The 27,467-nt window shown below is 47.0% G+C and overlaps 1 protein-coding gene across 1 annotated transcript; it reads right to left on the reverse strand.

Annotated features, from left to right (window-relative positions):
* Nucleotides 1–3,875: 3,875 nt before the first annotated feature.
* VSTM2B (V-set and transmembrane domain containing 2B) lies at nt 3,876–23,777 on the reverse strand. The gene is made up of 5 exons (XM_066557691.1): nt 23,247–23,777; nt 22,475–22,659; nt 20,884–20,913; nt 19,687–20,104; nt 3,876–4,587 (listed from the first exon to the last, which is right to left on the reverse strand). Exons 1-5 carry the CDS (start codon nt 23,317–23,319, stop codon nt 4,499–4,501), a joined length of 795 nt encoding a protein of 264 aa, XP_066413788.1. The 5' UTR covers nt 23,320–23,777; the 3' UTR covers nt 3,876–4,498.
* Between the last annotated feature and the right edge of the window lie 3,690 nt (nt 23,778–27,467).

Raw genomic sequence — 27,467 nt, forward strand, 5'->3', positions numbered from 1 at the left:
AGGATCTGCAGAACTGCACAGAAATGCTACAGAAGCCCAGAAACAGCAGAAAAGAAAGAACCCCCCATCTTTACTCTGCTGCAAGTGGATGTTTTACCATTTAAGCCCATAAGCAGCAGTAATTCCCACATTCTGGTATTTCAGTGCTCCCCAAGCACTGGTTTTCCCTGCCCTGGAGGCTCAGAGCCTGGGGGTGATGCAGGGGGTGTCCCACAGGTGCAGAGCTCAGGGGGCTGCAGGGGCAGAGCTCCCTGGGCAGGGCTGGCAGAGCCCTTCCCCTGCCCAGTGACACCAGCCAGACACGCTTGCTGCGCATTAATATTCTCACAACAACCCCCCTCCAATCAGTCTTTGCTAAAAGCATTAATTAAGACTTTAACATTTCTGATCCCATCAATTTTCTGTTCTCTTCTTATTAAATAGATGTACTAGGGGCGTTTGAATAATAACTGCCCAAACTTTGGGGATAATGAATAAATGAACTTTGCCAGCCTCTGGCTAAGCATGAAATTTGCTGTGGAGTAACAAATGCAACGGAGGCAGCTCATACATTAACCAACCTAGTTTTGACACACAAGTTTGGGAGCACATTATTTACTTACTTACTAATTCTAAGCGAGACTAGGCTCCAAAATGTTTTATGCAGGAAATGACAAATGACATGTTCAGACATTCTTTTGCACTCTCCATCACAGCGTGAAGCTGCTCATTCACCCATCTTCGCTTCAGTGGGTCTGGCTCTCTTGCCACGCACAGCGAGGTTCTCAGCACTGCAGGCTCCATTTTCCTCGGGAACTTTGCCAGAAAAGGAGCACACCACAAACTGGGTAATTTTGGTTTTTATTCTCTAGGTCTTGGCACTTTGAAGGTCATCTGTGTGCTATCAAAATACTTTTGTTCTGTGTGTTTTTACATGTGCAAGGCTGTAGCACCAGCTCTGTTACACTGCTGTAAATCCATTCGTTTTTGTGGAAATCCATTAACTCGCAGTGGATTTATGGCAGTATAACTGTGAGCGAGCTGCAGCTGATGGCGCAGACTGGAAATATTACAAGGAAAAGTGCAAAGTTCTATTGATTTTCTCTCAGGAAAAATGTGTGTTTCCTTATGATTATATTACAGATGACTCAGCTCTGGCCCCCACCAGCCATCCCTCATGTTTCCCTGCTTGCTGGCTGTGCGAGGAGCCTGTGCTGTCCCCGCTGCAGGGACCCGGGGCTGCCTCCCCACGCGCGGTGCTGGGGGAGCCTGTGCCCGGCTCCCCGTGGCCCTGCAGGAGCCACAGCAGCCTCCCACGGCTCTGCAGCACAGGCACTTCCTCCTAATCGATTCTGACAGCAGACACCACGAGGAATGCTGAGATTTATGAAAGAGCAAGATTTGCCACTAGCCTCTGTCCATTAAGGGTACGGCAAAACCTCGCTTTGCCCTTCGCAAATACAATCAGCTCAAGTGAGGCAGTTGCCCTTTTCAAAGAAAGAGCGCTCTCAAAGGACAGGTGTTTTGGCAAAAGTTCTCAACACACTCACAAGCAATATGGCTCTGAATTCTTTACAATTTCTCTTCAAAATGTTTCTCATTCCTTTAAGTGCTTTTTAAGGACTAAATACTGTACTGAAAGCTGCAGTCTCCTCTTTAGCCACTTATTTTCCCTGCACTACAGGAATATGGGGCCAATTTTAGGCTGTGTATTTTGCAAAGAAAAGCTGGTCTGAATGTGGAAAGCATGGCCCCAAAACCGGAAGGACTCACTTTGCACATTTTTAAAGGCAGACATGTAGTGAGGGTGAAGGTAAAGGTAAAGCAAGGCAATCTCACTTGTTGAAGTTATTCTGTGTGCTGGGAATGAGTTCTCTCTGCCTGTGTACAGATCTTCACTGGAAAGAAAAGATGCCTTTTGCTCTTCCTAGAAGAGATTTTTCATCAAATCCTCAGGTTATTGTTTAGTATTTCTGAGATTTTATGGTGAATTGGAATATAAAAATTGCTATTCCTACTGTGGCATGCTTAATTCTGATCTCAGAAAGGATAAAAAAGTTACTTTTACTTGCAGATTTAATGTTTTCACCTTTAATGTGATTAAAGTCTAAAAGACCTTGGTAATTCTACTCCTGTCATTGCACACAAAACTTGCTGCCACATCCCTTTGCAGGTAACAGGCTACAAAAGGAAAGACACACTCAACATGATTGATATATTTCCTCCAAACCACACAGTGTGTAATTTAAGAGACAATGTACTCTGTAAGTGATGGAACAAAAAATATCAGAGCAATGCAGATACCTGTTTACTTGAAGACCAGTTGGGGTAGGGCTGAAGTTGAAATAGAAGCATAACAACTCTTAAACAGCCATGCTTCACTGCTTCAAGCCTCAGCTATTTATTTCGATCAATTTAGGCAGATTTTCTTCTTCCTCTTGTGGAAAAATTTTAGTTCTCTCCCTTAGAAGGAAGTTGAGGCCCTGATAAATATTCTCTGCCCTTGAGAAAACAGCAGCAGTGATGAAGAGCTGGCCAGAGAACCCCAGTCCAAACACAGGCAGGATTCACCTGCATGACCAGCCCTTGGTGGAAGGGTTAGAACGCTCCTGACATTGCAGGCTCCATGCACACCTCTGGAGTAACTGTCCTTGAGCAAATTGCCACACAGGGATGCTGGTATTTGTTTAGACATGGTCCAACATACAAATCTTTTTCCCACCTACCTTTTCCTTCCAGGTGTAGAAGCTCCTGTGCTCTCGTGGAAGCCAAGGACTGTGTTCTTCAGTGTCTCATGCTCTGCAGCACCTCCAGGCTGGCAACAACCTCCTCCTCCTTGTCCTTCCAAAGAGCAGGGAGGGTAATGGATTGCTCCCCAGTCCTACAGCTGGCAGCAATGGGATGAACATTACTGATTTTATCCCCTCTGGATCCCCATGCTGAGTTTGCCCCAGTGCAGGAGGCTTTTGCTACCACAGTGTAGTACTCTTATCAAACACAGATCTGCTTGGTCTCCAACCCAGGGAGTGCAAGTGGCACAAATCCCTGGCTGTCACTGGCAGCCCTAGGAAAAGGAAACCCTGAGCACCTGGGGGAATGGCAACCCCTTCCTGCCCTCCTTCCAGGACAGGACTCAGGTTTGAGGTGAGGCACTGGCGTGTCCTGGGTTTGCTCTGCAGCTCCTGCAGGCACAGTCCTGCTGCCCCTGGAGCTGTCACTCTGCCTTCCCCACAAGGAAACTCCTCTCTAAAATGCCACACAAGTGACAGAACAAGAGTCATAGTCAGGCATAGGAAATTTCAAGGCAGTTCACTAAATTCAGCTAACGAAGGTCATGTTTCTTTACCAAGTCATCTTACTGGCTCACTTGAAAAACAAGCATTTTGCAACAAAAAAATAACTATTTGCTGTAAAAAAGCTTCTTTAGAGGAAGCTCACCTGGATAAGAAAAGTGACACAATTATGCATTTTAAAAATCTGAATATATTTTAAACAAATCTTGGAACTAGGGAACACAACATTCCAGAAGGATTCATTTTGATTTTTCACTGCTTGATTCTCCCTTTTTTCAGAGAGGCCTGGGACAAACCAAAGCAATTTACATTGAATGCCACACATGGTGCCACTGTCCATCTTCCAGATCTTGGCCTGACTGCCCAGAGGTAACTGTGGTTTACTTTCTTGTGGCACCAAGGAAAAGGCAGCTGCAGCCTGGCACTGGCTGCCTGCACGTTCTGCTGTGGGCTTTGGCACCAGGTGAGGGTGTCTGAAAAATAACTGATTTCAATTTTATTTTGTTTGTACTTTCCTCAAGTCTCTCTGCTTTGACAAGGCAGGGAAGGCATGCAGCCATCAAGCTTTCTCAGGGACATTCAGGACACAGGGAAAGGCACACACATCTGTAAAAACTTTATTTCAAAATCTTTTTATTCAACTGTTATTCAGCAATATACAATACAGTTTATAAACAAATGTCTTACCTTGTTTCCAATCTTCATTTAAAAATAAATATTATTGACAGTGAATATTAATTATGGTAAGATGTACCTTTTTAATGTCTCCAAAAGAAATAATTTAATTAAAAAAGAAAAAGGAAATCCAAAAAAACCTAAACACAATAATCTACTAAAAATATTTCCTTTCTTAGGAAGGGTTTGACCCAACATCTTTACATATTGTCATAAAGATAACTGCTCAACAGTTCGTGCAAAATGAAGAGTCAGAGGGAAGGTTTAGAAAAGAAAAAAATATTACATTAAAATAGAGAAATCATAAGTGCCATGCACAGAGCAGGGCTTTACACCATAGAGTCTGGAAACTAGATGCATTATTCTATGTGGTTTACTTTCTTGTGGCATCCCCAAAAATATGTTTTTCCCCCCATGTAGAATTTATCATGCTTCTTTCACTCTCTTTCTGTCCATCTTTAAAACGGTAGGGATTCCTTTGTCAGGGGTTTTGTTTGTTATTAAATAGGTTCCTTTCTGTTTGGCTGAGGAGGAGTGGAGGGAGCAGTCCGTCAGTGGTTTACTAATAAATGTACAAGCTTATGCAGTATTAACAGGGACATGTATAGGAGTGGGTCTGTAGCATAAATAGGTCCTGTACCTAGAAGAGAAAGAGACAAGGGAGAGAAGGAGATTTGATTTTTTTATCTTTTCCAATATAGAAGATTAAATGCAAAAGAGAAATATAGGAAGATTCGTTTTTATCACTTCAGTGCCAGGGGTCAGAAGCTTAATTTTAATAGTAAAACAGCATCCTCAAGCTATTCAACTCAAATAGCTTTTTCCTCCCCCTCCCAAATCTGACTCCACTGAGGTCATTTCATTATGTGTTACTAATGGTATGCCTAAACTTGGCTTCAGCCAAGTTACCAGCAATTGAGATTTCTATAAATACACCATAATCTGGTATATAGTTTCTTGAGAAATGACAGGTATCAACCACCCATTACTTTAGAGGGAAATGACAAATGCTGTGTCTGTACTTCTTGATTAACAGGACATGAACCCATTCCATTTGGAATGGGAACAGCAAGACCTTGACATCTTCTTTACCTTTTATGGGAAAGAGCAGAATTTTAAATTAAAAATGTGCTCAGGAGCTATAGAAAAACAGAGGTCAGGTGTGGAACACATCTGTTCCTGTCAGCCTGTCCCAAGGAGAGCAGTGAGCTCACTCATGGGGCAGGACACGCTGAGGAAACTGCTCCCAGCAACCAGGGGCAGCCACTCCGTGCTGCAGCCACCGAGGCTGTCCCTGCCTCACACCCCTGCTCACCAAGATACTCCCTCAGTTCTTCTATTTTCTAGCAAGGTGGCTATTTTCTGGCTGAAAAGATACAAAAAGCTGTGCACACATTTTCTGTGTGCACTGTGGTGTGCCCCTCTCTCTGGCATGAGGTCTCATGGCCACGCTCAGCCAAGAGAGCAGGGGACACAGGCATGAGGCTCTGCTGTCACCTCTGGAATGGCCACTGCTGTGCTGCTGGCAAGGGCAGAGGCAGAGGCAAAGCAGCCCCATTCCCTGGAGCAGCCCCTTTCTCTGGAGCAGCCCTGTTCCTTAGAGCAGCCCCATTCCCTGGAACAGCCCCATTCCCAGGATCAGCCCCATTCCCTGGAGCAGCCCCATTCCCTGGAACAGCCCCTTTCTCTGGAACAGCCCCATTCCCTGGAGCAGCCCCATTCCCAGGAGCAGCCCCTGCCACTGCTGCAGGGCAGGACACAGGTGCCTGGCACTCCCTGAGCCTGGCTCAGCCCATGCAGACAAGGCCAGCAGCTGCCTGGCCGAAATGTCCCTGGGGACACCTTCCTGAGCCACGAGAGGACCAGCGTGTGCAGCTGTCACCAGCATGGGATGGATGTGGGACAAAAGCAGGAGCCCAGTGGGAATCTGCCCTGCAGCTGAAGTGCAGAGGGACAGCTGGGGAGAGAGCTCCTCTCTGCTGAACATCCACCTACAGGAGTGACCAATGCCCAAAACACTGACTGCCACCCAGACTCTGAGAGACACTTTGCAAAGCATGAAAAATTGAAAAATAAGTTTTCTGTATCTCTGGAAAGGTATTCAGGGCACTTCTGTTTACGAAACTCACTTCAGGCATGGTAATGTGAATACTTTAGTCTTGGTCTCTAGGACATGTGAGCATCTCCCAGCTATGGCATGATCAAAGGAAATGCCTCAAACAGTGCCTGAGCAAAGCACTGCTCTTGGACTCACTGCTCCAGCTGCCTCGTAATCTGTACACACCTCACCAGCAATGCTGGAGCATGATTACCCACATCAAAAACAGAACACAGCAATGTGGTGTGCAATTGAGGAACTCAGGAAATGTCCCCACAGTGCTATCTCACAGACACCCAGACTGTGTGGTGATTATTTGGTTATTAAGGTTTTAATTAAATCCCTGCATGCACAAACATGTGCTCAGGACTGCCTGCCCAGCAAGGTATTGAGATGAATACAGGATTTTTGTTTTGAAAGCTGAAAAATCATTAACAAACACAACTAACTCCAGCAGCTAAAGGGGATAGGAGTGTGTGCAGGGAAGTCCCCTCTTCTAGGACAAGGCACAGCTGCAAGAAGGCCAGCCCAGGACAGTCCCCATGGGCTGTCACTGTCCCCTGAGCCTGGGGATGGCAGGGGCAGCCTGGCAGCAGCCAGCACTCCTGGCAGCTGCACACAGCTCAGGGCCAAATTCGTGCCAATTCCACGCCTGGCCAGCACTGCAGGGAAGAGCTGGCCTTGGATATTTATGATGATCAAACCTGAGGGTGCTGAGAAGCCATTCCTTCCCTGCTAGGGAAAGAACCCACTCTTCTCTTCTGAGAACCCATTCTTTCCCTGCTTTCAATGAGCAGGGCTCGAGTCTGAGATGCTGCCAGTTGCTCAGACAGCAAAATGTGCTTTTGTGAGGGGGAATTCCCCTGGAAACACAGAGAAACTCAACCTGGAGAAAGGGGCTCTTGAAGCTCAAGTGTCCTCACCACTATGGTGCTGAAGGGCTGCCAGGAACACCAGCTTAGGATGGCTTCTGCTTTGAAGGGAAAGCAGGACTAGTCACAGCTCCTTGCAGCACCTGTGTGCCTGCCTACCAAAGTCATTCCTATGTTGGTTTTACCTTTATGTAGTAGTTTTAGTTTAAATTTCAATTCAGAACTGTGAATTCAACAGTCCAAGTTTTGTCTTTTCCTTCTGTAGAAACTGCTGTTGTTTTTAACCTATATTCTCCATCTTCTCTGATGGCAGAATGTGAGTTCAGATTCTGTTAACAGAATCTCAGCAGTTAAATGAAACATATTAAAAAAATATTTGAAAGTGATTATTCTTACTGAACACCACATACAAGCTTCTTTTTCATACTGATTCAGTGTAGTTCTGCTCTAAGACTTCAGGCAATATTGGACACACAGAACTCCAGAATTCTCCTCCCTCTAAATAAAGCAGACCAGAAAAAGAATTTCAACAACAAACTGAACTTAAGTGTCCTCAATTCTGCTGTTACTGCAGTAGTAGAAGTCTTGACTTTTAGTTAATAAATTACTACATCTGTAGATATAAACAAACAAAATGTGGGCTTGAGCATGAGGCTCTGGACACATGACTGACCCAGGTGTGAGAACAGAGGGTTCTTATCCAGACACCCTAAATCAGGAGTACACAGTTACTTGCAAACTACAGATACTGGGAGAAAACATTTCACTGATCTTTTTAATATTCATTTGATGTTCTGCTATTGCAAGCTTATTTATCACTATACAGACTTAAAACTTTGCTTTTAAAATATTTATATGCTCATGGCCAAAAGGGAAAGTCTACCCCCATGCAGAACAAGAACAAATTGTTCTCTTTGTGTATGGTGAATTGCTCTCTGGCACCACTCATCCTTCTTTGCAATTTATGACATAATAGTGTTTTACTGTAATTTTCTATTTAATATTTTTTTTTATGCCAGAATTAATCACAGTTTGACTTAAAGCAGTTCAATCAAAAATAAACATTAATTAACCAAGTGACTTGTGACACCCAGAAAAAATAGGGATGATTCTTTTGCAAGCTATATTTAACCAATGGTCAAAACCCACAGTTTCCTGCAGTCACCTATTTTTCTTACTAGAAAGAATCTGAAAAGTCCTTTGATGTCTCTTTCTGAGATGGTGGTAAAATGCAGTGGCCCATATAATAAAAAGCTGAAAGACATCAGTAGCCTATTTTCCTTGAAAGATGAGATAACACCTAAAATCTGACTGCCTATTGATGATGGAGCTGGGGCCCTGGCTGGCAGTGTCACAGACATTTCTCTGTAGTGCCTTTTATGCAGTGACCTGTTAGCCTTGGCCTATTTCCTTACAGAACAATGCCCAATTAAAGCCCTCAAACCTGGCATTTCATTAAGAAGTGGCCATGCAGATTGATCTGTCCTATCAGTCCAGAAAATTTAGACTGCACTTGATACATGTTCTTGTTCTGGTATCTATGGAAAAAATGGAGTTTTATATGGGTTGCTAGTCAAGGATCATTACAAACAATAACCTCCTAGATAAAACAGATTCTCACTCACTGACATACATTTGGAGCACTTGCATTGAATTAAATTTCCCCAACTTCAGACCTAAGAGCTTCTTAGAAGTTTTTAATTGAAATTACTAAAGTCACTATACACTCACTGAACCAAAGAGATAATAAGCTACACCCCATTAGAACTATTCCACAGTTTGAGACAAGATCTTATAAACTGTATACACCCTTCCACTCTTAAGTACTTCCAGTACAATCCACACACTGCATTTTTGCTTTTTTTTACCTTTTATTTTGTAACTAATGCCTTAAAATTCCCAGTCCTCCCCAGGAGCTAATTCTCCAGGAAGCTGTGCAGAAGTGCATGCAGAGCCTGTGCTGATTTTAGCAGACCCTCCCAGCTCTACCCTAGAGCACTGCATGGAGCAGGAGGTGTTGCTGTTCAAAGCAGTATTGGTACAACAGGAAAAACCACTGAACTGTGGTGTCCCCACTGCTCCTGGCTTTTGGCTGGCTGTGGATCATCCTGCCCAGGCACAGCCTCAGCTCCTCAGCTGCCTTTTGGGGGAGCTAATTTCAGCAGTGCTGACTTCCCACATATTTATGAGCAACTGCATGGGCTCTGCTTGCCACTGAACCTGCCTAGAAGGCACGATGACAAAATTAGTTTTCTATCCACTACAGTTTTTATTTATGATTCGCCGAGTTTTGGAACAGCTTTCCATAACTCATCTCAAGAAAATGCCTCACAGAAGTCAGCATATGTTTTTATTTCTACACAACCATGCAGGTAGAAGCTTGTGGTTCTGCTTTGTTCCTTCATCCATGACATCAAGGTTTTTAAGGTCAGGAGTAAATCTTCTCACACAGCCAGGTGAAACCACCAGCATTGCCCTCCACACCTTTCATGATAATGCCCACATTTCACTTCCTTATCCACACCAGAGCCTCAAACTCTCCAGGAAGCTGAAAGCAATTTTACTGGCCAGAAGACACTGACCAGAGTTTTGTAAAAACTCTGTCATCATTTTAGGTCTTCTCAAATACCCCTGAGTTTCACTGTTTCTCTACTTTCTGCAAATATCCACTGCAATATTCAGGCCTATATTTAGAGGTGAATTGCCAAAACCCCACATTACAAGAGTTACTGAAAGCCTCCTGTCCTGGTTTTGGAAACTCAACAGGTTTTAATATTTCAAATAAGATTTCATTTGTATTTGGAGTATTTAGCAGTCCTGAAAAGAGGACACTAAATTACAATAATTTACTTGCCCACTCCTGTATCTATTTATGTGCTGGGCTAAACTCACCTGAAAACAATGAGGTAAGGCAGAATTTAAGGCTTGATAACTCCACAGAAGCTGCATACAGGGCAGCACAGTGCAAACTTCTGAATAGATAGAAAAATATATGTATTTGAGGAAAAAGCCAATTCCTTGTAGTACCCTGGTCCTTAATTTTGACTGTTCTTGATGTGACAACTCGAAAAGTTCACCTAGGACAGAAGACTGGTGATTTAGTGGTTTGGTGTTTTAGACTTTAGTGTTTTAGCATGGTAGCAGTAAGGCTACAGATTAGAAAACAAATAAATTGGTTGGAAATGAGAGAGAGGTGTAGTCACGCAAGGAAATGATGCAGAAATAAAAGTTTGGTTCTGATAAGAAGCTAAGAGAAGAAAAATACTCCTTTTCTGCAGTATTGATTTTCTGAAGCACTGCAGTGCTCTGCTGGAAGTCAATGTGTGAGTGTCTGTGGGACAGGACAGACACAGGCAGTGGTACAGGAGCTGGGGATGTGTTCCTTAAGGCACCTGCAACCACTGAGGTGGATTTTAATCTCAACAGAGCTCATTTTAACTGAGACTCATTAAGGCCAAATTTTCTTTAAAATGTTGGTACTGACAATCCCTGCCAAACATGCTGATGGTTCACAGAGCAGCCAAGTGCTCTGTGATCCTCTGCAGAGGCTCTTCCCTCTCCTGGGTCACAAGGACATCATTAGACATAAGGCACAGGATTAAATGGACAATTGGTCTGACCCATTCCACAGCTGCTGCAGGTCTGCAAGGCACAACACCTTTGTTTTACAGCTATCACTAACAGGAGCTGTCGAGCTAGTGGATTTGATGAATGCAGGGGAATGCATATCTGCTATGGAGCAAGAAATTATCATATATTTATACACAAATACTTCTGGTGTTAGATTCCCAGAGAAATAAGCAGTTTTCATTGCCAACAGACTGGCAAAAAACTATCTCCCACCAAAGTTACAAGAAATAGGGGTAACACAATTTTCCCTCAATATCCCCATTTCCCTTCTGTAGTAGCCAAAAGTGTACAGAGCAATCAGCACTCTTACCAAAGCCTCCCTCTGCTCCTCCAACCACTCCATGTGCCTGTGAACAGCTCTGTGCTGAGGGCAGGCAGTGCCCACTGACAGCCCAGCAGCTGAGCTGAGGGAGCCAGGCCCTGGGGAGCTGCTCTTGGGATCTCTGCTACACTGGAGAGAGCCAAACCAACCACCCAACCACTCCAAATCTCCCCTGGGAGAAATTAAAGAGCAACTTCCAGACAACAGCAGGAGTAATTTATAACAAGCTCCAAAAGGAAACACTGCTCTAGACGTGTCAATGGAGAACAGAAATGCACCCTGAATGCTTAAAATGAGTAATTCATTCTATATAGATTATACAGTTCAAATACTTTCTATTAGTTTGCATTTAAATAAGCCAGTAACTTTCCTCTTTTAAGACCTGCAGCTGGGCTCTACTTTGTATTACCCTCACATAAACAGATTTCTGCTTTGGTATCAGTGGGATGATCTCTCTTTGCCAAACATCTTATTAAGACACTTAAACTATGCAACTATTGTTTTATTTTCCAGAATTTTCTGCAGTTCCATGATCTAAAATTAACATAACAAAACCAAGAACAATTAATTCATTCCTTTAAAGTTAAATAACAAGAGAGACAAAATTCTTTGTAATGAAATTTGGTGGAAAATAAATTCTAAATTAAAATACAGAGAAAAATAAGTAACTGAATGAGTGGCAGCTCAGGTGGTAAATAAGCAGCCAGTCCTACACTTCCTATTTCTGTACTATTATGTGAGCAATTCCAGAGCATATCCATACACACAAGTAGAAAAAGGAGAACTCAAATTGCTCAGATCACAAGGCAATGAAAAATACTGCGAGCTGGTTTCAGCTACTGAGCTTTGAAGCAAGTTTGGGGCATATTCTCAGGTTTTTCATTATAAATAGGAGGACTAAAAAGTCATATTGCAGAAAAGCAGGCAAGCTAGATATGGTCACACAATTCCATAGGGACTTTATGAAAAGACTGACAATGAGTCCCCCTGGACTGGAGCACAGATTTCACATTCTGAAATTGATAAAAGTTGTAAATATTTGCAACCCAGAAATAAAGATGATGACCCTGTGGTTCTCACTTCACTGTTTTTAGAGTATTTTTTACTTGATCAGGATTAGGAACAAGCTGCCAATGTAGTTGTAATTATCACTCCAATCAGAATTACTGAACTTAAGCAGATGCAAGTGCAGATTAAGGATTTTTTTTTAAAATAACTCTATCCTGTCCATACTGAAAGAACAGAGCTAAGTGCATTAGCAGAATGCATGATGACACACGAAAAATGGCTGTACTGAGAGCATGTGCCTGGAAAAAAAGCAGAGCCTGTGATTTCAATAAAGAAGGGATCACCTTTTTGCTGTAGACAAACAGCAGCATTTTGGGACTGACCCAGAAATACAGAGACCCTCCAAATATTTCCAATGACTGATATTTGCTAGATGTTAGTTAACCAAAGACTCTGCTATGCCCTAGGTGTAAGGGAGGCAAAGCTTTGCAGAATAAGGTAGCAAAGGGTTATTTGACAAAACTGTGGACATGGGATATTGCTCAGTACCCTCTGTACATGTGAAATCTCCAGCTCCTCGGCATGAGAGGGATTCAGATTAGCAGGCCAATTCTAAAAATTATAAAGCAGTAAACTAGTTCTAATTACATCTGTTTGATGAATTTTACCCATAGAATCACAGAACTGGTGAGGTTGGAAAAGAGCTGTAAGATGACTGAGCCCAGCCATGAGCTCAGCACCACCACACTGTGTACCGCTAAGCCATGTCCTCAGGTGCTACCTTGCCATGTCTGCTGAACACCTCCAGCAGCATGGCAACAAAACAACAGGTGTAGAAAACAGTGTCCACGAGAGAGCTCCCTGTGCTCTGCCTGCTTTGGAAGTCAGAGCCTCTCCCTGCTCACACAGGAATGTCCTGCTCCTGATGCCTCAGGTCTTAGCTTTTCTATTTTTCAGATTCTGTGCTGCTTTAGTGTGTGGGTCTGGGTTTCACATTAGGGCATGGTGAGCTCTGTGCACAGAGCAGGGAGACAAAACAATTCCCTCTCTAGCTGGGGACCAAGGACAAATGATCCAGATCTCAGGCCCAAGAGCACAAACAACAGTAGACCAAAGAGAGCAAACAAGAAGGATTGGACTTCATAAGCTGAAGCTGTAATTGGACAATTAGCTCCAATACACTAATGGATCAGAACTTATAGAAGTGAGAGACCTCATGACCACTCGTCCATTTTTGTGGCCATTTTGGGTTGTGCTGCACAAGTAGATCAATTGAGACCTCTTAATAAATCCCTACTTTATTCTTTAGCTCTGTCCAGCCTCTGTTCCAGGTGAGCCTTCCCCAGGCATCCCTCCCAGCCAGGGCAGGGTGAGAGCAGCAGTTGAGGGGAGTGCTTGGGCTCTGCTCAGTGAGCACAGCTCCCTCCTCCAGCCCAGCACAGCTCGTGCTGGCTCTCACAGACCCCTCTGCTGAGCTGAGCACGGCTCTGCTCTGCCAAACTGCTCTTCTTTCCAGCTAATAAAATTGCCTCCCAGCTGATAACAGCCTAGCAATATAAAGTGCTTGGTTGTTAGCTGCTGTTGTGACAAATAATACCATTCTGCTGACAACCCCATTTTTTCCAATACAAACCTACTTGAACTGTTTATTATTGACATATGGGACTGCTCTACCATTATCTAATTTTAAAAAACACATAGTAAACAGCAATAGTGAGCCTGACAGCATTCTTACTGCTTTAGCAAAGCTAAATCAAAATCCAAAGCAACCTCCTTTTATTGCCAGCACAGTCCTGTCAGACTCTCTTAAGTAAAAAGGGAAACACCTACACAGGACTACTGTAAGATTAATTTCCTGGCAGAGGCTACTTTGTGTTTGCTTCCCAACTACAGCCCACACTGCTAAAAGCCTTCTCAGAACTAGTACCAGCAAGGCTGTCTGGGCATTTCTTTGTGGCACCACTGCTAAGCTTTAAACTGTTAAGGGCCTATATAAATCGACAGCACAGTTCAAGCATTAGTTTATACATCAGTAAAGCTGCACCGGTATAGCCGAGGTGGGGAGTGAGGAACAATTACTGCCTCTCATAAAAGATACAAAGTTAGCTGGTGCTGCAAACTATGACTCTGCTTTGCAAAGTATCCATTGAAATCATGTATAAAGAACCAGCACTACACGTGTGTTCCTGCCCCAAATGCTGTTTGCTCATGCAAAAACACATGTGGGTGCACTGAGCCTTTCTTCATATAAATTTCTAATTCTCACTCACTAGTTAATCAATCATATATAGAAATTTAGACCAGTGTTAAATACAGCTTCAATATTCACTAAAAAGACCTGTAATACCCCCTTCATTGTGTTTAGTAATATTTTTAGAAGATTTTTTTCATCTATAGCTTAAAGATTTCAAAGAAATTCAAATAATATTTGGATTTCTTCAAGGGCACTGAACAGGCTGGAGTAGAATAGGTTAGTACAGTTTGTCTGTCCTCTGGGGAACAAGCAAGAACCGCTGAAAGGAGGTTACTCAAATAAATTGCATTTCCACAGTACAAAAACACCCGGGCACAGCTTGTTTCTGCCCTAGATAATGAGGTGACACAGTACAGCAGTTAGTGCTTTTGTCCAGTTCGAGAATTAATCCACATTACACAGACACAAAAGAAGATATTTGACCTCACTTGTCCCCAAAGCAGTCTAATTTGCCTAGATATTAAAGTGCTAGTGATGTGTATTTAATGAGAATTCTTTTTGCATGTTTATTATCCAGTGACATTTAGGAGGTCAGCCTGATAATTCAGTTATGGCCTCTGTCTTGCTACTTTATTCAATGTAAAGGAAAATGTGACGTGACCCAGGTTGCATTTAACTACAAGGAACATCAGAATTGAGCTCACACATGGTCTCATAAAAAGCACAGGGGAAGTGGAGTAGACCCAGACATTACTGAGTGGGAAAGGCAGGGAGCCTGAGCTGAACAGCCTCACAGACTTTCCTTTCTTGCTATTTCATGTAATGTTCATCTGTCAAACATAAACGAGCTCCACAGGCTGTGGCTCCAACTAGCAGAGAGTCATTAAAGCTCTGACAAAGCCAGGAGAGCCCTGAACTCAAACCCTTCCCCCAGAGTTAGTCCAAACCCAAGCACAGAGTGCCCCTGACCAGCCCCAGCCCTGCACACAGCGAACCCTTCCTGTGCTGTCTCTGAGCTGCACAGACAGGTTTCCTGCTTGCCAGTGCCCAGCAGAGATCTGAGTGTGCATGTGCCTCCAGGTGGGCTGGCTGTGCCTGCCCTGCTCTGCTGAGCACCACGGGGGCTGCAGGGCTGCTGCTGCTGCCTGATCCTGGCCAAGCAGCCCAGCAGCAGAGCTCCTCCTGCCTCACACATAAAGGGCTGGAGTGAAGGTTTATGTTCTTCCTTGCCATGACCACTTCATCTGTGCCTAACACACGTGCCTGTGTTCCTCCTAGAGCTTCTTGTTTCACACTCCCATCTTTGTTTATTTTATTTAAGGCTTTCACGCCTGAGCTTTGAGGCTGGAGATCAAACAAATAAAAGGGGATTTGGAAGCTGCAATGTCTGATCTACATTCTGCTCAGAAGTTAAACTAAAAATTGCCCCCAAGCCAATACACAGGCACTCATTTTGGAGAGCATTTGATAGGATATAATACAGTCAATTTCCCTCCCAGGAGGTCAGGATCAAGATCCTTGTTTATTACTGCACCATCAGATGACAAAGTTAGCCTCACAACTAAGGCACGGGACTTAAATTTAGAAGATATGAAATTAAGTTTTCATATTTAATTTCACTGCTATCACAGGACTCAACAAAGTCAGTTATTGTTCTTGTGTCACTTATCTGTCTCAAACACTTGGACTACAAACTTCCTGAGACAGAGATACCGTGTGTTTCACTCAGTGATGCTCCTGCATCCCCCCTGCTCTACCCAGTAAAACCAGGAGCACTTCCAAACAGTAACAACTTGCACACTTTCACTTGCTCACCCCCATTTTTCTCCTACAGTGTAAGATTCCATTTGTGTACAAGCATTTAAACTAAAAGCTCAATATTATTTCATTTAGAACCACAGGGATGACTGCTTCTCTGATAGTGTTAAAAATGTTCTTGCCAGCAGATCTTTGTCTCCTCACAGCCCAAATCCCATTTTCTGGGCTTCCATGAGACCACAGTTTTTATATGGTTGTTTAAACATCGCAATAAAATTCTGTTTAAGTAGCTAATATTTGTGGCATATTGGTCAATTTTCCAGTTATACTGGATCTATTGCCTTATATACCACAATGCTGACACAGACTTCAGGCAAATACCATTTCTGATGATGTTCAAAACAATGGATTTTCTGTTTATACCCAGTTTGTCAGATGAAACTCTCTGCTCTTTAAATAATCTCAGTAACAGACATATTTATCCTAATAAATTCATGTTTCAGTTCACTTAGAAGATGTAAAGAATCATACTTTTCCATGGTGCATGACTGGGGCAGCAGCTGAAGTCAACAAGAGCCCTGCAGGCACATCCCAATGGAACATTTGATCTGTAATCATGTTTATTGGAATCCAAGTACATAGAGGCCCCCTCTTACTACACTGAAAGTATTGGGAAGATTTCTACTGCAAGGAAAATAGGATTAGAGGCCAATTCATGCAGGATACTGTAGCTAGTGCCATGCCATCAGCTCTCAGGCAGAGCTCTGCAGTGTCTTAAATGAGGATATTTCTTAATCACTGATAGCAAATCCATTGTCCGACCACATTTCTGCTTTTATACAGAGGAAATATCCCTGTGTACAATGAAAAGACTTAGAAATGCTAAGTACTGTAAATGTATCAGACTATTCAATTATTACACACAGATTTGGTGCAAGCACTTATCTGTATGTGTTATGGAGCTCAAAATAGGATAATGAGGCATGTGTATTACACTGCCATGCAGATATAACTCCTACAGCAACACCAGGTTAGGTCCTGCAGTCCAAACACCACATGAACAAAGATTTAGTTGGATTTGTTTGTACTATTGGGTGGAAAACCAGTTACAACACTGCCTTGGGGTGGACTCAAAACAGGGCTTCCAGTTCCCAGAAGTAAAAGGAAAGGGGAAAACCCCATTTCCTATAAAGCAACTGCATTCTTTAAGGAGAACAATAATTACTGTACCTAACTGTAGCTCTAATGAACACCACTTGAACATACAAATGGGAAACCAGAAGGTCTAAGATGTCATTTTCATTTAGGACATTTTAAAGAAAGTTTAGTGCTTCTCCAACCCAAGTGGCAGCACTGGAGACCCCAGTCTTCCCTTTCCCCCTGCAAGCCCTCATCACACTGACTGCCACGATAACATTTTATCCAGGTTTCTATGAAACATTCATGTCTAGGGAAGACTTCTTGCTCTACTGAGGCTGTCTCTCAGCTTCAGACCAAATCCCTGTCCCAGACAGTCTTTCTAAAGGACCCAGGAGATGGGGACTGGGACAGCAGCAATCTGCTTCACAGAAGCAACCAAAGAGACATCTTGTGGTAACAAGACTCGGGCAGTTCTGGTCCAGAAAGCACCTGAATCAGGAATTTTTGAGGGTCAAGTCCCTCAGCTACAAATTTCCAAAGGCATGCTGTGATTGATGTTCTATGGGTTCGTAATTACAGGCAGCTCCAAACTACCACAGGTACAGAAATTACAACAAACCAGGGAGGATCCTGTTATCCAGGGAGGTCTTGATTCAAGCAGAGTGAAAAGGCATTATTTCTACAAGAGGGCCATACCAAAATACACTATTAATTACCTCCCTCTTTTGGGGACAAAAGCAGGTTTACACCTTGTGAAGTCGGTGCAGGAACAGGAACAGCCTGACCTGGCTTTCTCCAGCTGGAGCTGCCACGGAGTGGCACTGTTCACAGAGACCTGAGTGCCCAGCAGGGAGCTCACAGCACCAGATCTTTGTTTAGCCACTTTTGTAGCCTTCAGCATCAGTATCCACCTGGAGAACCCACTAGATGTTTTTCTGTACTCTGCTGCCTTTTTCACTGATTTAAATCATTCCATTGCCTCCACTGCTGGCCACAACACTACCAGTTTATTTTCAGATTTTAATGCAGCCTAGAAACGATGCAGAAGTGCCATATCCCAAACCACAGACATGTAAAAAATCAGGACAGACAGCAGTTTAGCTGATCTGGGCAGGAGGTCTCGCCCTCACAGGCATATGTGACATGCTGTCTTGGCAGCACAGGCTCACATCCATCTGTTGACGTGGAACTGCACTTCCACCGTCCTGGTTTCAGTTCATAGGCACCACATGAGCTCTGGGTTCAGCAGGCAGGGTGCACAGTGCTGCAGGTCCTAAAGCCAACCTCTACTGTCAGCATGGAAAACACTGCAGGAATTCACACAGTCACAGAGTGGAGAGGAAACATGAGAACAAGCCCCAGCCCTGGGGTCCCAGGAGAGAAAAGCAGATATTTCCAAACAAAAAATGATACATCATGAGCATTACAGTGTCTGGTTTAATTTCTTGGGGTCAGTGGATTCAGCAAAAGCAAAATGAACTTCTTTAAATGCCCACAAGGCCCTGTAGTTAGATCTCAGGAACTGTCACCTTATCTATCACTAGACAGCAATGAACAAGCAGCTCAGTCTTGGGAATGATAAGGAGTAAAATCTAACTTTCACATGTATTTCTACAGAAGAAAGAAACTAAATTATTCATAAAACAGGAAAAGGTGGTAGCCAGATAAAACACAGCACCTGTAAAGCACCAGCAGGTCACAGTGACCCATACAGGGATGATTTCCATTACTGTGAGCCAAAACCTGCAACTGCTTGCCCAGAAAGTGTGAAGAGGTATCAGGAAGAAGTGTGAACTTCCCTGTGTGAAGATTATGAATCTGCGTCAGAAGAGGCTCGGCAGAGAAGGGAGCTCAGGGCCTTCCCTGCACAGTTAGGGGCACAAAACTGTTTCCCTTTTCCACAGATAACTTGGCAGGGACATTTGTTCAGCATTAGCCAAGTGACAGTGGCTGAGAGGAGAGCTGAAGCCCAGCCAGAGCAGCACCACACCTCTGAAGCTTGAAATAGTTTTGCAATGCAGATTTAAGACTATGTGCTTCATCCCAGACATTCCTGTCATTGGATAAATAAAGGTTTATTACTGCCTTCTCTGGCAAACCACAGTATGGTAATGTGGCATTAATAACTTAATACAGTATTAACTGATAGACAATCAGTATTAGCATGATGTTTACATTTAGAAAACATTATAGAGCACTGTATCTCCAATTCTTATCCTGCCATTAATTCAGATGTGGAGCTCATTACACAGCAATTGACATTTCCCTTCTGAATCTGCATCCTGCTCTGCACAGGCCTCGCATCTGCTTGGGACAACTAGCCCTGTAAGCCACTTGCTGATCTGAATTCTCTGCAGAACATCCATGGTGTTTCGCTCACTTGAGGCTGCAGCTGCTGTTTCAGATGCTGCAAGGGGGTTCTGACCGTGGGGCCCCCCACTGCATCTACCAAAGGGACGCAGGTCCCAGCCTTGTACTCGGACCCATCTCCCCAGCCCCATGCCTGTGTTCACTCCTGTCCCGGGGCAAGGCACAGTCCCGGCCTTTGGGACACCCCAAGCGCACTTTGCCAACAGCCTCGGGCGCAGTTACTCAGTTTCAGCATCACAGAGGGAGTCCCCCACGGCAGCGGGGTCACAGTGCCCGACCCGCAAGCGATGGCAGTGCCGGGGCAGTGAGTGCCATACGGGAACGGGGTCCCTCCCGCCTCGCCCTACCTGACCCGTGCTGCTGGCGGAGGATGGCGGCCTGCCCGGGCGGCGGCGATGCCGAGGAGGCTGCGGCGGCGGCCGTCGAGGCGGTGGCAGTGGCGGCGGCGCTGGCGGCGGTGCCGCCCGGGGCGGGGGCCGGCGGCGGCGGCGGGCGCTTAGCGGGCCCGGGCGGGGCCGTGGGGCGGGCGGCAGGGCCGTGGCGGCGCGGGGCGGCCCCGCTCTGGATGTGCGACACCGCCTCGGCCGCCTGCACGTCGGGAGGGGCGAAGCGGGACAGGACGCGCAGCAGCGCCTGAGCCTTGTGCTCCTGCGTCTCGTCGTCGCTGTAGTCCGACACGCGGCACTGGTAGACGCCCTCGTCCTGCCGCCGCACGCCCGACAGGCGCAGCCGGTGCGAGATGTCGTTGCCCTGGACGCGGACCGTCTGCAAGAGAGCGCACGGCCGGCACGGCCTCAGCGGGCTGGCCCAGCGCCGTGCCCTCTGCTGCCGGAGCACGGAGCCGGGCTGGCTCCCCCAGAGCAGCGCACACAGCCCAGCACCTCGCTGCCGGAGCCCCACCTCGCGGGGGCTACCCACAACCAGCCCTGTCCCCATCGCTCCGCGCCACGTCCCCGCTGTCACTGACAGCGCTCTGCCACCCGCCCCCGCGGGGGTTCTGTCGCCCCCCGGCCCTCAGGAACCGCCCCGAACCCCCCCGGGGAAAGCGCAGCCCCCGCCCGCTGCAGCGAGCCGAGCCCGGCTGGTGGCAGGGCCCCCTCTCCGGGCCCCCTCTCCTGCCCCGAGTGCTCAGCACCGCGGAGAGGGGCAGCGGCTCCCGGGCCGCATTCCAGGGAAACGAGCGGGTGTCCTGCGGGACAGCCAGGGAACGGGGCCGCCTCAGGCGACTGGGGGCTGCAGAAGGCTGGGGAAAAAAAGCAAGATTCTCCTCTGATTTGGCCCACAGTCCTTTTCCAACGTGGCTAAGGAAGGGCCACCTCCTCTGGATTTGCGAGGAATGAGACGTGACTGCAAAACCAGCAACAGATGGTAACAACGTCTTGAGCCGCGGCACAGCGAGGAGGGGAAACGTGCCACACTCCCGCCGTGCTGCGGGAGCGCGGCTGCCAGTGAGACCAGCTGCATTCGTGTGTCAGGAAATGAGGGGGCATGCAGTAAATCCCACATGCGTGGGAGGAGGGCTGTGCACCCATCTCTGCACTTACGCTGATTTTAGTTGCATCCTTATTTGCTACCTAAAAGAACAGAAAAAAAGGGCAATTAGACTCAGCACTGCCAGCACATCAACAGGATGCTCATATTCCCACCCCGGTGGAAGGACAGGGCACGGATAGATGCAACTTTCTCAGCTTGCCATTCACACAGCCTGTGTGGCTCAGGGCAGTTCCCCAGGTGATGGGGAAGGCAGCAAACCAGTGCTCAGCCGGGGCGACTGTTCGGGTAAACTTCCCATGCTGCCCCACAGAAGCACTGCCTTCCCGCAGGGTGTGAACAGCAGCCAAAGAAATGCTTGTTGCATGCTCTGCTGCTCACAGTCACTGACAAGCACTGGGGAAGACGCTTCACCAGCAGCACAGCAGGGAAGGGCTTGAGCAAGCTGGATCCTGCATGGCTCAGGGCAGAGCTTCAGTCCTGAAACACCCTGGGAGCAGGTATCATGCAGCAGATTTCATATTTGGTTATGTTTTTGTCTCCAGCCAACCACTGTAAACCTAAGTGATGCCTCAGACCTCACTGATACGCCTCTCAGGGAGATGGTCATCATTCTCCAGGCTTGCTCTGTCATCATTTATTGTAAAAGCCGCTCACAGTTTTTATATAAGGTTAAAGAAGACATTTAAATCCAAGCGATTTATTTCCCAGTCTGACAACTGACTTACACTTTCCCCAGCTAGGCGGCATCGCATTAGCTCAGTGTCTATATGCTTTGCATCTCTATTTGAGCTCTGCAGGAAAACAAGCGTGCCACAGAGAGGGGAGCTGGCACAGGCACAGAGGCTGCCACGGGCCACCCTGCTGGCACAGAGGACAGGGCCTGGAGAGGATGACATGTCCTGCACAGTAGGGCAACACTGCCTCAAAGTCCTGCTTTACCCCACTCCTTGTACAGCCCCGTTTGGCACCTGCAAGTTGTCTTTGCTCTGGTGGGGAGGGGTGCAGAATGAACTGGCTTATGCTGGGGAAATGCAGCTGAAAAATTCAGACTAAAGCCTGCCCTCAGACCAAGCAGCTTCCCAGGGGGAGGGCAAAAGGCACACAAGATTTAACTCTGCTTCATGCATTTTAATGGCTATATCTGACTGAAAACATCTTTCTGAGCCTCAGATATGGACACGAGTGAGGACATGGACAAGTAACTGTGGCTTTGTAGGTGCACACTAGTACCACATTAATGTACCAACAGAGAGGTGTATCCCTCGTGCCTTTCTCTGCACTACCAGTGAGCAGAGGCTCTCCCACCTTTTACAGTGATTCCTAGCTCAGTCCACAGAAGCACTGGTTTTTGCCTGTCCACACTTCATACAACAGCTTTTCTTGGGACCTCATTGCTGATTTTGCAGTGGAACATTTTCTGTTTACAGTCCTTACAGCACTGATGTTTTTTCCTGACATGAAGTCCCTCATGGTGCATGCCCTGTACTCCTGCCTTCCTCAGAGGGCCTGGGCACACTGATGCTTCCTACTGGTGGCTGGCACTGGGCAGAGGAAGCACTCTGGGAATGCTGAGTTTATTCTGATCCCTGCCTAAGCATGTTGCATTTGATGAAGAGATATATCTCCATAGCAATGTATTACCTTGCTCCTGCTGCCGGGGACACTGATGGCTAATTCGTGTGCAAGTTCTCTGGCTGGCTCTTTAAGGTACCACCACTGGATTTCCAAGGAGTAAGAGGTGGATCCGCTGGCTCGGAAAGCACAAGGCATCTCAATATCATCTCCCTCCCTAACAGTCACATCTTTGGGAACTTCAGTAAAGGTAGCTGGGAGGGGAAGATAGAGTTATAAGGGCTGGTTAACGAGAGAGATTAAAAGGCAAGATCAGTCTAACGTGAGCTGTTTCAGCTCAAGAGCTGAGCGCTGACCGCGGCACAGATTTCCTGGAGCCCAGGGACCACAGGGTGAGCAGAGCATCCAGGACTGCGCACCTGGCCCCCATCACCCTACACCCGCGGCTTCAGCGGAAAGTTTGAAGAGGACTCAAAAACCCCCTGCTCCTTCTAAGAGAGCCCTCGGTTTGATACAGGGCCACCGGTGTGGCACTGTCCCCTCCCGCCGAGCGGCGCGGGGACTGTCCCGGGCTGCGCGCCCCGCTCCGTTCCGCTGCGCGCTGCCGGCAGCTGCGGCCCAACAACAGTGCCACCTTGTTCTGCCAGAGCCAGAGCCAGAGCCAGAGCCAGAGCCAGAGCCAAAGCCCGCCCGGGCAGCTCCCTGCCCCCAGCCCCGCGCTGGGAACGCGCCCGGGAGGCCGGGCCTGGAGCAGCGGGGCGGCTGCGGCCCCGCAGCCCCGACGGCCCCGCAGGCTCCCGCCGGCAAGTTGTGCCCGGAGCGGCCGGAGTTCCCTACTCACCGGTGACAATGAACAGCAGAGGAGCGTTGAACATCAGGTAACAAAGGGTGCAGAACAGCCCCCGACTTTCCATCGCATCTATGTGGGCTGCGGGCGGGGACCTGGCTGGGGGCGCAGCCGGGCACGCCTCAATCCATCGCACACAGCGGGCCGGGGCAGGGCTCCTTCCCAAAAAGCCAAAGCCTCCCGGCTAACCTCGGTTTGCGGAGAAGCAAATATAAAATCCACAGCCGGCTGCTCAAACTCGCTCGCAGGTGGAAGCGACGTTTCTGGGAATGCAGCAACAAAATCGCGTCCCGCTCCTGCTCTCCACCGCGGGCGGGATTCAACTGCCCTGCGCTGCGTGGGGGCTCCCGCAGCCCGGGAGCGAGGAGGCGACGCCGGGCGCCTCTCCGAGCCCCATCCCACGGTCGCCGCGATGTCCAGCGAGGCGGCGGCGGCGGGGACGGGGACGAGCCTCCCCTCGCTGGTGCGCCCGGGTAGCGCCCGCCGTGCGCCCGTCGCGGGCTCTGCCCCTGCGCGGGGAGGAGGCGGCGGCGGCGGCGGCGGCAGCCCCAGCCCCAGCCCCAGCCCCAGCCCCAGCCTCAGCCTCAGCCTCAGCCCCAGCCCCAGCCCGAACCGAGCCCGCCCCTCCCCGCCCTGCCGGCCGCTGGATCCCCTGGATCCGATGGATGCGCGGCCCCGGCCGCAGCTGCCCCCGGGCCCGGCCCCGCCCCGCCCCCCGCGCCAGGCCCCGCCCGGCCCCGCCCCGGCCCCGCCCCGGCCCCGGCCCGGCCCCGCCCCGGCCCCGCCCCGGCCCCGCCCCGGCCCCGCTGGGGCTCCCGCGCTGCCCGGCCCGGCCCGGCCCGGCCCGGCTGGCGCCGGCAGCGCCCGCGGGGCCCCTGAGCCCGCGGCAGCCGAGCCGCGCTTTCGCCGCACCCCCAGCCCCACCTGGCCTCCTCCTCCCGATCGCTCGGCGCCGTCAGCCTCCCCAGCTCGCTGCGTTTGTTAACATGCTCGCTGCGGTGTTAACATGCATTAAGGGGAAAAAACCCAACAAAACCCACTCCTATTGATTTAGAAAACAGCATCATAACAAGAAAACGTTTCCATGGATCAGCTGTTTCTCAGGCTAATGTCCCAATTAAAAAATAGAAGCGTGAAAAGTCATCAGTAAAGTCATTACAGTGAGCATAAATAAAAAGCAGAATTAGATTTTTGCAGTATCTAATGTGAGGGAGCTGTATTTTAATAAATTTGAGGTGCATTTCTGAAATATTTGCCCTCCACCCCCCAGAAATTCCATTGAAAGTCACCATTTTGTTCAGCCACAACTTTATCACTGTGATGGCCTGGGACATGTGTTTTAAGATCCACAGAAAATTTCCTCTATATTTTTAATTATTTCATTCTATACCATAAAAAGGATGCATGATGTGTTATCTGGATACATGAAGATTTCTATGGAACAAAATATTTGGGAACATTCTTTTTTTGAATAACTAAATCAGACCAGCTTTGATTTATTCTCTAGCTCCCCAGCTACCTCCCTGTCCCATCACAAAAATCTCTGGTGGAGGTTGGACCCTGCCAGCTGCTGGCTCCCTGCTAGGAAAACCCACCTTTGCAAGGCTTCCATCAGGAAGTTCCAGTAAAATTCACACAGTCCTGAAGAATACCCAAGCTGCACCAAATCAATATTTCTTGCTGGAAAATTTTTTCTTCGGAGCATTTTCAGCCATTCCTACTGATCTTACAGTGACTTAAATCCTGTGACAGTCCTCTGGCCGGTCTGTGACAATTTGCCTGAATAGCAACTTGCCTTTCTCCAGACTGGTTACTGGGAGCCTAAATCCTGCCCCAGGCAGGCCCAGGTCCCCAGGCAGGTGGAGTTAGCAGTCACAGAAACTTATTGTGATTACTAGTTAATACTGTTTAATTAAATTGTGTAACAATTGCTGACACTCTGCTTTTTCACCCAAAGGCTCAGTGTGCTTCATCCAGCATGATTCCTTTTTTCACATTGTCACTGTGCCAGAGTCCCCAGGCACTGCTCCACCCACCAGGACATGAGGAAGGCAGGGGAAGGCCATCAGGACAGACACACCTGAGAAAGCAAATCCAGCAGTCTCTCTGCTCAGCAGCACAAGTCTCCCAGTCAAATCCCAGGAATGGGTTAAGTTGGTCTTCTGCTAGAGAGGCAGTTCCACAACTTTGTGCCCTCTGCACAAAGATTGATTAGAAAGCTCCTCTTGGATAAGCAGGATCAAAACAAGTAATTTTTACATCAAATGGCTAGTGACAAATCATGTTTTAAACACTTTTACTCAAGTTTTTATTAAAATTGATGTTTAAAAAGTTCTTCTGAGATTGCAACATTGTGAAAATTTACAACAGCTGGGAAAGTGAAAATACCCAGTTTATGTTAAGTGAGTTTTGGTTCTTAGAAATAAAAAATACGTAATAAAAATGAAAAGGAAAGGCAAGTGCATTTAAACTTAGTTCTATTTTAATAAATTTAAGGTTGTTATTGTAGTAGTAGTGTTGGTTAAGACAATTCTATCTTGAATGGTTCTCTCAATATATAACACTAAACCTTCAGTTCTGCTGTATTTACTACCCTCTAAGTTTGATTTTATGTGAAGCAGCTGACACTGAAGTGCTGATATCTTGGTGTTCAATTAAAGTAAGGAATAAGAAACACAACAGTGTGGTTTTCACAGTCTCGAGTTAGAGTAATCCAAGACTCTTTTTATGTTCTCCTGCTAAAACTATAATGAGGGACTATGGTGCTCTACACTCACTAGCAAGTACTCTGTGCAAATCATCTTGCTCTTAGGATCATAACAGCATTTGAAGTCATTTATTGATTCAATCCTGCTAGCAAAAGGGACTTCCACAGCAAAAGCTCTCACCTGCCTGCACTCTTACCCCAAAGAGGTGATGAATGGCAGGAATGTCATAGGGAGAAGCTCACTTTGTAGTTGCTGATTCTGCAGCATCATCCAGCAATTCTCAGAAATCAGGGAAACTACTCAGGTGCTTAAAGTAAAGGCCATGATTAGTTGATCTTATTTTTTTGCTGCAGCTGTCTGTATGGCAGATAGGTAACAATATTTTACACTTGGGCAAACTGAAGTTGGTTGTTTTTATGGAGAAATTCTATGGCATTTCCATAGTATTCCACTTCCAAATCTGATTTTACTAGAAAATCCCTCTAACGTAGGATAAACCCAAGCACAGGACCATTTGTTCTGTAACAGGGCTCTCCATCACTTTGTACAACTGGCTTCATTCCTGGAGGGGATGGTGGCTGGGAAAGCTCTGAAGTCCCCTTCCTGACTCCTGAGCACCTTTCTGGGTGAGCCAGGAGTATGAAGGGAGCACTGCATGGAACCAGCAGAGTTCCTCTGAAGGGACAGCCATCCCTGCCATCTCTGGGTCCCATTGTCACACTGCACCCCTAACCCAGATCCCCCTGGTGTGGAATGCAGGAGCACCAGTGCCCTGGGAGGGGATGGGTGCTGAGCAGTGGCTGAGTGCCTGGTGCTTCAGGCAGGCACTGCCACTCTCAGGGCTGGTAGGGGCACAGCTCTTTGGATGCTGCTGGACTCTGTTTTACAGGAGCTCATGAAATCCCTCAGTGGCCCCAGCACTGTGTAGCTGATTACTTTGGAGAATGTCTGTAAATTCTCCCTGTAATACTTTTAAACGACTAGCAGCTCCTCTGTTTGAATGACCAAAACACTTTCTAATGGCTGCTGGAGGAGCCTTCTCTCCTGTTTGGAGTTAATCCACTCAGAAATTAGGGCAGTCCAGATTACCTTTGGAAAGGAGAAAGCTGCAAAAATGTCCAAATTTACACACACAAAGCATGTGGGATGAGACATACTTTGAGCTGGTGTAACATTCTTGATGTGACATGGTATTCCTACCATATTTAAGTAATATTCATCTCTCCCCTAAATCCTCTGGCAGAAATAAGCCCTGTTCAACACTCTATTCTTAGATTTTTGTCAGGTTTTTTTTTCCCTTCTCATTTTTCTCATTAGACTGACATGTTTTTGCAGTCACAGGAGCCAATTTTGCTTCCAGTCCCAGAAAGTAAATGCTTTGCACGTGACCCCTGTGGGCATGGAGGGCTGGAGCAGGCAGTGCTGCCCCTCAGCTCCCACGAGGGGTTCCAGCCCACTCTGGGGCTCAGGGTGCCCCCCTGGAGCCTGACTGTGCTGTGGCTGAGGG

The sequence above is a fragment of the Molothrus aeneus genome, chromosome 11 (assembly GCF_037042795.1).
Source record: "Molothrus aeneus isolate 106 chromosome 11, BPBGC_Maene_1.0, whole genome shotgun sequence".
Taxonomy (NCBI): domain Eukaryota; kingdom Metazoa; phylum Chordata; class Aves; order Passeriformes; family Icteridae; genus Molothrus; species Molothrus aeneus.

Excerpts from the sequence above, each read along its gene's own strand:
- VSTM2B (XM_066557691.1), bottom strand. The coding sequence starts at position 23,319 with ATGGAAAGTCGGGGGCTGTTCTGCACCCTTTGTTACCTGATGTTCAAC. Across the intron at positions 22,660-23,246 it reads TCTGCTGTTCATTGTCACCG|CTACCTTTACTGAAGTTCCC; the intron begins GTGAGTAGGGAA and ends TTCCCCTCCCAG. Across the intron at positions 4,588-19,686 it reads CCGCCAGCAGCACGGGTCAG|GTACAGGACCTATTTATGCT; the intron begins GTAGGGCGAGGC and ends TTTCTCTTCTAG.